Source organism: Perca flavescens, chromosome 22, assembly GCF_004354835.1.
Source record: "Perca flavescens isolate YP-PL-M2 chromosome 22, PFLA_1.0, whole genome shotgun sequence".
Classification (NCBI taxonomy): Eukaryota; Metazoa; Chordata; class Actinopteri; order Perciformes; family Percidae; genus Perca; species Perca flavescens.
The window spans coordinates 24,750,361-24,761,203 of NC_041352.1; the positions used below are offsets into that span (position 1 = coordinate 24,750,361).

The following is a 10,843-nucleotide window of genomic DNA, read 5'->3' on the forward strand; positions in this document are numbered from 1 at the left end:
TTGCATTGTCATTTTGCATCAAATTTGTTTGAGTTTGCAATAAGAAACATAACCTGAATGTGAGGCTAATCAAGGTGAAGGCCAATATAATTTGCTGGATGTACAGTACAGGCCAAAAGTTTGGACACACCTTCTCATTCAATGTGTTTCCTTTTTATTTTCATGACTATTTACATTGTAGATTCTCACTGAATGCATCAAAACTATGAATGAACACATATGGAATTATGTACTTAACAAAAAAGTGTGAAATAACTGAAAACATGTCTTATATTTTAGATTCCTCAAAGTACATTGAAACACATTGAATGAGAAGGTGTGTCCAAACTTTTGGCCTGTATTGTATATTCATATATAATATAGCAGATATTATTCAGTTGGTGTTGTACATGGGGCTCAACCCTAAAACAAGCTACAATATAATTGGCTTTGAAGGAAAGATTAAGAACTCAATTCTGACTCTTCAAAATTCAAATACTGCAGTTTGACCTCTTCTGGCCTCTAAAAGTTCCTCAAAGGAAATAATCTGAGAAGTGAAATTGACTTTTTGGGGCTTTTGGTTAACAGTTCTTCTAGGTCCCTCGTCTCTCTTTACACACTTTGTTGTTAAATTGTGGTTGAATGAAATGGTTAGTAATGACTATGTGTGGCTCTCATGATGGAGGGCAACATTAAAGGACCACTCTGACTCTCTTTATCCAGAGTCGGATGAGAAGAATCCTGTGTTTCTGGTGTTTAGCACAGAGACTACAAGCAGGAGGAAACCATTGGTACTGTTTGCTGGTCAGGAAACAGCTCTTACGTGTAAACTAGTCTCGCATTGTCAGCTCTGTCTCCACAGTGCTGTGGAGGAAGGTGTCTGGCTAAACCACAGATGCATTCTGGGAAAGGAAAAAAATTGCATTTCTTAAAACCCTGAAACGACGACTGACAACCGCAGGGGAGAGAGCACATTTAACACAGGATGTCACGCTGTGATAGGCTTGTGACAAATGGCCGACTCCGATTGGTTAAACTCACAACGACACCGCTGAATCTGATTGGCTACTGACAAGTGACATGCCTTGAAAATTGCTGATCCATTAGGATTGATGAAAAAAGGAATATGAAGTCTTTCTGTAAGAATTTACGCAGGGCTCCATTGAATGAAGTTAACTGTTGACACAATTACAGTAACGTGAGCTATTTAAATTAGCTGATACACGGTTAAACCTCATTGGCTCTTACTAGCGTACCTACGTGTGTACTAAACCTGTCAAAATTGCCCAAAAATGCCATTCGAATATTCCCTCTAAAATAACACTGAATATTCAAACTATTCAAACATCTGGTTGCGCATGCATCCAAGGTGGCGCGCGACATCGTGACGTCAAAATGATGCAATATCCGGCCGAGCCGATGTCGCGCACGGCTCTTCTTTTTCAGCAGCGCACGACAAAGCGGAAACAGGAGACCTGAACGAGTTCGCCAACAACGTGATGTCAGGACTCTCAGAGTGACTGCAGGTCTCTCTGATAAACTTACCGGGTTAAGATGAGCTCTTTTATGGTGAATGAAAGGCTCGATCCGACAAAGTAGGTCAGTGAATCACATCGAAGCATTGACGGCAATGCTGTCACACTACCGGCTGACTTTCCATCAGTAGGGGAGGAAAATAAAAGTACTTATACCACACTTTAAAAGCAAAAGTCCTGTATTGAAAATATTACTTAAGTAAAAAAACAAAGTACTCAATGTAGAAAAATACAAAATTAAATGTATTTACTGGAAAAGCAGCAAATCTTCACATTTGTGAAGCAGGAATCCTTAAATGTTTTTACATAAAGAAATGACTTAAAATGATGACTGATGATGACACAATGAATAAAATAGTTTATGATTAATTTCCTGTCAACCGACTATGGTGCTAAAACAGTCTCGTCAGTATTTACAACTTGTGAAACACATCGCACAAATGAACGCAGAGCTATTTGTATCTGTAAATGTGTATCTGTGTCTGATTTATAACTTGTATTTCATTTATTTGTAAAGTATTTTTCAATTTAAAGTTCTTCATATGTTTGAATCTGTAAAGTAACTAAAACTGTCCAAAAAGTCCAATATTTCCCTCTGAAATGTAGCGGAGTAGAAGTATAAAATAGCATTAACAGAAAAGACTCAAGCTAAGTACAAGTACCTCAAATGTATACTTGCGTACAATACTTACGAGTAAATGTAGGTTATAGTTACATTCCTCCACTGGTTTCCATGAAACGTTCAAGCACCTGAGCTGCTTGTTTCTGATTGGCTCACGCGTTTGTTACCGCATCATCAATGACAGATGAGATATTTAACTGTTAGTTTGGGTGCAGTAAGGTGTCACCATTGTCCCTCTGCTTTTCACCCACACACAACAACGTCAGTATTTCTGGGTCAGTTGGTCCCTCAAGTTAATCCTCGCACGCACGCACACTCACACACACACACACACACACACACTCTTATATTGAGGAAAGGTCCTGTGCTTCCTGTGCTTCTCCTCTGCTGATCCCGTTGTTTAGATTCGGTGTCTCGTCTGGCTGCGAGGAATGAGAGGAAGAGATAAATGGAAGTGTAGCTGCAGGGCTGTGAAGATGAAACCGCTGAAGAGACGGCTGGATGTAGACAGCGAGGGAAGACAGATGGAGAGCTAAAGGACACAATAAGACGTTTAGAGGAAGTGAAGACATCCATCAGAGAGACTTAAAGAGAGCGAGAGAGTGTGTGACGACAGACGAGATACTTGGTTTCTGCAGCTTCACTGCAGAAGCATGGCTTTAGGGTTCAGTTACTGCAGAGATAACAGCAGCAGAGCAAGTAGACAATGACGGATTCTGTGGCTACCCATACAGGCAAGAGCAGATTTTTTTTTTGCACCCTTATACCTAGCCGAACTGATTAACCCCTATACCCCCGGGTACCAATCTATTAGAAATTCCTAGGGTCAAAAAGATATTGGCAGGACGCCGTGCCTTTTCTCATCGAGCACCGTACCTCTGGAATAACCTTCCGTTATATGTCCGAGAGGCCAGCTCTATCACAACTCAAAACATTTCTTTTTTCCCAACATTAAGGACTTTATTATGACTTCCTCTATCTTCTGTTTTTACCCTTGTACCACTTTTTATTTCACTTTTATGTACATATATACCCGTCATGATTTTAAATGTAGCCTATTGTTTTTGTATTTTTAATCCTAACTTTTTACTGAATTCCCTGTTTTACAGTGTTTTGAGACCATGTCTTATGGTGATATTGCACTTGAAATAAAATTGAATTGAATATGTCCTGTTCTGAAGATGTGATGTGGATAATAAAAAATACCGGGAAAAAAAACCCTTTCAAGGTTTTGGGTACCGATGGCCAAAAAAACTGAAAGAAGGTCAGAGTGAGACTTCAGGGCTGGGCAATATGTGATTATTATATCGACATTGTAATATGAGAGACTAGATATCCTCTTGGATTTTGGATGTCGTAATATTGTAATATGACATAAGTGTATAGTCATGTTATTTTCTGAACTTATCCGACTGTTCTAGCTGTTGCGTTTTTTGCATTTACCCACTTAGTTATCATATCCACATTACTGATTACTGTGATTATTCGTCACAAATCTCAGTGTGTAAATATTTTGTGAAAGCACCAATTGTCAACCCTACAATATCTTCGCAGTATCGATATCGAGGTATTTGGTCAAAAATATCGTGAGATTTGATTTGCTCTTTCATGTTGACACAAGCCACTTCAGGCGGTTTGGACATCTGATTAGGAAGGGTTAAATATCCCATCCTGGCTGGGAAAGGAATCTTCCAGAAGGAGCTGAGGAGAAAGGCCCGGGTTACCTGTGCTTCCACTTGGGCCTGGATACCCATAGGAAAAAAAAATTGAAAAGATGGGATTTGACCCTTAAAGCGCTGACACACCAAGCTGATAATCGGCTGTCGGACAGTCTGGCAAGGTTGGTGACTCGAGTCTGTTCGGTGTGTCCCGTGACTAGAGCCTCTCAAAATCTGACGAAAATCTGTTAAACTGACCTTGGTCGATCTGAAATGAAGACAGATTCAGCAACTGCATCACGGCCTATTTCTCTCTTAAAATGTTCTCAGAAACACGTTTTTTCGGTGAACTATTTTAGTCCAAAATGAGATCGTATTCTGAACGAGATGCCATGACAGTCTGGCTTTGAATTTCCGGAGAAAACAAACCCACGTGACGCGTTCGTCCCATCAGCTGCTGGTTTATATTTTTGGGCAACAATACAGATCAGCGGCGCCTGCTGTTACGGAGACGTATTACGTCTCGTCTCTTCGGTGTGTTCTGAGGAACTTTTTGGACCAACTCGAGGAGACCGATCAGTTTGACTGGCTTTTCTGCCGAAGGTCGGCTGTCTGGTCGGTGTGTCTGCAGCTTTACACTCGCACTCAACACTCTTTCTTCCCTTTCCTCACCTGTCTCTCCAGGTGAGCCCCGGGCTCCAGACCGAGTGCTAGCCATGTTGCGACAGTCGGAACCGACCTCCAGCACCCTGCAGCTGGTTGCCAATGATATGACGGGCATCATGGAGAAGCTGGACACGAGCGAGCTCGACCTGGGAGACGGAGAGTACGACACAACCGACGCCTACGACACAGGTGTGTGCGTCCTGTCTGCGTGTCCTCTCCCGTCCGCTGTGTACATCTGTGTCTGATTTCTGATGTGTTTCATGGGGTTTTTGCATGTTTTAATCTTGTACGTTTTTAATCCTGCCCCTTTAAAACTATTTATTACAACTTTTTTTTTTATTGTTAGGACTGGGTACCGAATTTGATACTTTTTAGACACCGACCCAATTGTCTTCTTAGTATCAAGTATCAAAAAATGCATCGTCATTCAATACCAAATTTCAATACCTAACGGTAGGTTTCCACACAGCGAGATTTTGCTTCGCTCTCATTGAGGTTGAATGGAGACGAAATTCGCCCTGATTGAGCGAGATGAGAGCGAATCACTGAGGCAAGCAAAACAAAGTTGACGAAAGTTTAACTTTATTCAACTGAGGACCACTCGAGAACCAATCAGGTCCGTGTGTTTGTGTTCGGAGGCGGGAGTTACAAAAAAAGTTATCAGAGGTTATTAGAGCTGTATCATGAAAATTTTTACGTGATTAAAATGTTTCTACACATTGGTAATTTTATCAACACAAATTGTGATTTATATGACACAAGAACTTAGTTAGGGCACATACACCCCTAAATAGACCACTGTATATGTTAGTTTAAACACCTCAAACTTTTCAGCTAGCCGACAGGCCAATCGCTAGCATGTTCGGACATTGGATTTCATTGTAGCCTAGCCAGGCAGCTAGCTAGCTAGGCTACTTGTGCATTTGTTTGATTACACGTTTTGTTGGCGAACATTGATGCTTGTATCAACACGGATTGTTGTTTATCTATCACACAAACTTAAACAGGGTAAATACACCACCAAATAGACCACTGTAGATGTTAGTTTAAACACTCAAAAAAAGCTACCTATGCTACCTAGCTTCAATCCTCTCTGCTAGCTGCCTAGCAGCCAGTGTACGTAAGGAGTAAATCTCATTAGCTTCATTGAGCCAATAAGTACGCAGCATGCTTCTACCAAGATCTAATAATGTCTGTGATTGGCTGTCGTAGAGACCCAAAGGAATAACGCAACGTTACACACAGAGACGGGGCTCACGATAGTATAGGAGTTGAAAAATAAATAAAAAGATTTGTGCTGTAATGTGTAATGTTGTAATAATTTTTTTTTTATAAAATTGGTATTTAAAAAAGTATTGTTTAGTAACCGGTATCGAAATCACGGTATTGGTATCGGTACTGGTATCGAACATATCGAATCATATTACATTATTCTCCTTTTGTATTTTTGTGTAAGAAAGACTGCATGGTGTAAGTTGTCTTTACTGTGCATATGACAATTCATTTCTTAAATCTTGAATCCTGCAGCCGAGCGTTTACCTTTCACGGCGATCTACCACACGCTGGGTTTCAAGGAGCCCGAGGCCAAAGTGTTCCTGTCCTCTCCCATCACGGCCAAGATCCTGGAGGTGGAGCGCTTCACCAAGAACCAGGACCGCTTCAACGTCACGTCGCAGAGGAGCGTCAACAAGGTGCACACAGAGACACACACACCTCCCAAACCCCTCACTCTGAACAGACACTGTTCGTCTCAGACAACATGTCGACCTATTGCAGCTGTGCTCTGGTGATTCGGCTATTCTCAAATTCTCACTGATGTCGTAAAGGGTTTTAAATCGCCGGACTGGCATTCATTAAGACTGTGGGAGGTTCAGTCTGCAGTGCTGTGACCAAGTCGTCTTTGCCCAAGTCCCAAGTTAGTCTCAAGTAATTTGGTCCAATTCTCGACCAAATCAAGTTTTTTGGGGGGTCAAATCACGTCACTTTTTTTTACACCCAAGATAAAGCAGTCTTACCTGTAGTTAGGGCTGGGCAATATATCCATTTTGTATCAATGTCGATATATGAGGCTAGATATTGTCTTAGATTTTAGAAATCGTAATATCCTGATATGACACAAGTGTCTTTTCCTGGTTTTAAAGGCTGCATTACAGTAGAGTGATGTAATTTTCCAAACACACCAGACTGTTCTAGCTGTTCTATTATTTGCCTTTGCCCACATACAGTAGTTATTATATCAATATAACTGATGATTATTTATAAAAAATCTCATTGTGTGCATATTTTGTGAAAGCACCAATTGTCAACCCTACAGTATCGCCACAATATCGACATTGAGGTATTTGGTCAATAATATCGGGATATTTGATTTTCTCCATATCGCCCAGCTCTACCTGTAGTATCCAGTCTTTATAAAGAAAAAAGACAAGGTATTGGTAGCCCATTAAAGTGATTACTGGTGGCACAGACGCAGCCGTTGTTGCGGTCTGGTCCCACTAATGAGGCTCCATCAGGGCTCTTTGATGTTACATGTTGCCATAGCAAAGAATACACAGCAACAGCCAGTCATCCGATCATGACAGTCACATACCGGGGAGCTTTTCGAGTCCAAGTCACCAAGTCTCAAGTCCACATGTCTGTCAGTTAGCTGCGCAGAATAATGGGAACCCAAACCAGATTTCTCCTTCAGCTGTTGGGAAGGTTCAAAGTGCTTGTAATAAGACGTAAAGAGGCAGTAAGACGAGATATAAAAGACAAGTACGTGTAGTTTACTTAAGTACTTTCATTTTCTGCTTCTTTCTACTTGTACTCCTCTACATCTCAGAGGTAAATATTGTACTTTTTACTCCACTACATTTGTCTGACAGCTTTAGTTACTTTTCAGAGGACAGTTTTTCCTCCCCTTCCTGTCCGGTGAAAACCTCGTATGTCCAGATGTGTTGATGTTGAATGTTTGTGATAAACTGAAGGATGAAGTATTTTCTTTATGTGTCCTCCTTCTTAAAGCTAAATAAGCCTCTTGGATCATCACAAAGCTCAAAACAGGGCTGTTTTTCGGACACCATGAAACGTTTTAAAACTTACGTTACGTGGTTCTCACAGGACAGCAATGCTACAAACATATGATGATCTTATAGAATATGATGCATTGTTGTATATTAAACTACCCAACAGGATATAAAGGAGTTAAAATGAGCACAACCTTAAACATCTATAGCAGAAAAATGCAACATACACAATAATGCAGCAGGAATATTAATTTAGAAACAACTGATTGAAGTGGAAAACACTGACATTTTACTGCACAATCGATACTTGCTTTGGCAGATAATTTAACAATGAAATGCCACCAATGTAAAGCATCAAACGTGTGTCTGTGCTGTGTGCTCAGTCGTTACCGGCGGTGTTTAAGATCGAGTTGAAGCACGGCGAGTTCACATGGCTGGTGAAGAGGAAGGAGAAACACTTCATGGATCTCCACAGAGAGCTGAGGACGTACAAGACCTTCTTGAGGCTGCCGCTGCCGTCTCGCAGGTAAACGCCGCAGGGCTTTTTCTGGCTTCCTCTTGTTCTGGATTGGCTCAGGTTTGGATTTAAGTTCCTCAGGAGCTCAGATTAGGGGCAATGTAAACAGGCTGAATCAACTTTTAACACATCAGACCAAGAGATGGGACTCAAGTTTGAAACTCTGACTTGAATCACACTTAGGTCGCATACACAGTGACTACAGTTGTACTTAATACAACAAGGCCCAAACAAAAGAAGCGCTGAATGCGACGTATGTGGACTCTAGCTCAAGGACTTGAGACTTGACTTGGACTTTAGCTCAGAGACTTGACTTGGACTTTAGCTCAGAGACTTCACTTGGACTTTAGATCACAGACTTGAGAATTGACTTGGACTTGAGCTCAAATACTTGAGACTTGACTTGGACTTTAGCTCAAAGACTTGACTTGGACTCTAGCTCAGAGACTTGAGACTTGACTTGGACTCTCTAGCTCAGAGACTTGAGACTTGACTTGGACTCTATAGCTCAGAGACTTGAGACTTGACTTGGACTCTATACAGTAGCTCAGAGACTTGAGACTTGACTTGGACTCTCTAGCTCAAAGACTTGTTAGCATATCTGATCGGACCCTCAGGTCACATTTAGTCTTTAACATACGGGTCGTTCCTGTTGCCTCCGTCACATGAACCTTCCAGAAAGTTGCTAAAACTACATTGACAACACTTTTGTTAGTGTCCTGGGATTTGAACCAACATCCTCTCCTCCTGTGGTTTCTCTCTGCAGTCACACGGTGAAGAGGCATACGGCGACGAGGAATGAGATGATGCCGAACCTCCCTAGAGGAGGGAGGGAGGAGCTGGGCAGAGAGGAGCAAGTTTCCAGTCGCAGGGTACCTCATTTCACCAGAGCAGCCTTCATTCAGCAGCATCTCTTGTAGTATCGGCTGATTTTTCTCTAATTTGTGTTTTGTTCCAGAAACAACTGGAAGATTACTTGAACAAGCTGCTAAAGATGCCGATGTACAGGAACTACCACGCGACGGTAGGTACGACAGCTGTGTTAGAAAAACTTCAGAAGGGTTCTCGATCTTGAAAAAACATGACAAAATAGACTATAAAGTCCTGGAAAAGATTTGAATATGCAACATTTATTTCTCTCTTTTAGATGGAGTTCATCGATGTTAGCCAGCTGTCCTTTATCCACGATCTGGGACCAAAAGGCTTGTAAGAACAACATCTTCAAATGTATCTTTAACCACTTGTTTTTGTATTTAAAGTCTTACATTTAATGCTTAAAAACACTACAAAACTCTGCTGTTTTGGTGAAAAAATTCCACTAAATAGAAATTGAATGTGAGTGGTTTCAAGAACTATGTTGAACATCAAATTATAATATTTGAAGATAGTGTTTTGCTTGTTTTACTAAAACAATTATATGAAGGAAAGCTAATTTCTGTCAACAATCCCTGATGTCCAAAACATTGGAATTCTGACAAAATTGTTAATATTATAAAGATATTTTGTTGACTTCAATGCAGCTCTCTGTCATCTTTTTGTGGGCAGTGTGTGCAGATGAACGGTGTGTGGCTTGGCTTCCCTCAACGCGTTCACGGAGGTTTACGTTTTGCGTCATTCGCTGGATTTAAGCGGACATCGGCTGCTCCTAGCTCCATGCGTTGATGCTACAGAGGGAAACCAAACACCATTCATCTGCACTGCCCACACAAAGCTGACACAGAGCTGGATTGAAATTATTTCCCTTTAAGCACTTGTATTACTGTTAGAAAAATCTAACCATGCTATACTAGATTATCGAATGTGCCAGACAGTGTACTGTAACATACAGAGCCTTCATCAGTGGTTTTATAGGCACAGATTTACAGTATTTGTTGGCAGAAACAGCAGATTTGTCTTGTCTCTTAGAGAAGGAATGGTGCTGAAGAGATCTGGCGGCCATCGGATTCCCGGGTTGAACTGCTGTGGTCGCAGCAAAATGTGCTACCGCTGGTCCAAACGGTCAGTGAACACACACACACACACACAGATACAGACACCACACACACACACACACAGATACCGACACACAGACACAGACATACACACATATACAAACACTGCCGGCTGAGATCTATAGACACATTAAATGTTGTGCTCAAACTTGTCCGCTTAAGGTTGCAAAGAAACTTCCAGCTCTATTTCCAAATAAGTGATTTAGATCATTTGGCTTTTGTGTTTATATTCAGTCCTTCCAGAAAAATGCGCAGTTTTTTTGTGATTGTTGCGGGCAAAAGTCCTTGATTATGCGGCACGTTTTCTTAAAAAAAGCGATGGAATATGCTATATGATATATTTGCAATTTTATGCACTGAAATTGCGTGAATTTGCAAAAACTGCGGTGTGATGAAAAAGAGAAAAAAAAGTGATTCCCTGTGATTAAATATGCGGACTTTGTTTGCGTTGGATTATGCGATTGCGTTTTTCTTGAGGAGGGACTGTATATAGCGGGATCCAAGAATTTTCTGCAAAAGTATTCTGCAAAACGTTGGAGTTTATTTGTGAATCACATGGAGTACTTCCGTGTTTTTAAAATACTAAACTTCTGTCGTGTTTGTGTGTAGCTGGCTGGTGGTGAAGGACTCGTTCCTGCTGTACATGAAGCCCGACTCGGGCGCCATCTCCTTTGTGATGCTGTTCGACAAAGAGTTCAGCATCAAGATGGACTCCAGCGACACGGAGACCAAGCACGGCGTTCGCATCGATAGTCTGTCCAGGTGTGCGTCACCCACATGTACTTTTATGTAGCTGTTACTATAAGGCAGTTATCAATGAAGGAGGAGCAGGGTGGGAAATTAAAAAAATATTTTGGGGGCAACTTT

At 41.2% G+C, this 10,843-nt stretch overlaps 1 protein-coding gene across 2 annotated transcripts in view; it reads left to right on the forward strand.

Annotated features, from left to right (window-relative positions):
- The window catches only part of pld1b (phospholipase D1b), a 79,766-nt gene that overhangs the window by 36,103 nt on the left and 32,820 nt on the right, over window positions 1-10,843 (forward strand). For both annotated transcript variants that reach the window (XM_028569913.1, XM_028569914.1), the window contains exons 2-9: window positions 4,479-4,649; window positions 5,988-6,151; window positions 7,852-7,994; window positions 8,752-8,857; window positions 8,944-9,009; window positions 9,133-9,191; window positions 9,891-9,983; window positions 10,586-10,738. In XM_028569913.1, the coding sequence (XP_028425714.1) occupies window positions 4,511-4,649; window positions 5,988-6,151; window positions 7,852-7,994; window positions 8,752-8,857; window positions 8,944-9,009; window positions 9,133-9,191; window positions 9,891-9,983; window positions 10,586-10,738 (923 nt within the window). In that variant the 5' untranslated portion in view covers window positions 4,479-4,510. The remainder of the gene's footprint in view (window positions 1-4,478; window positions 4,650-5,987; window positions 6,152-7,851; window positions 7,995-8,751; window positions 8,858-8,943; window positions 9,010-9,132; window positions 9,192-9,890; window positions 9,984-10,585; window positions 10,739-10,843) is intronic.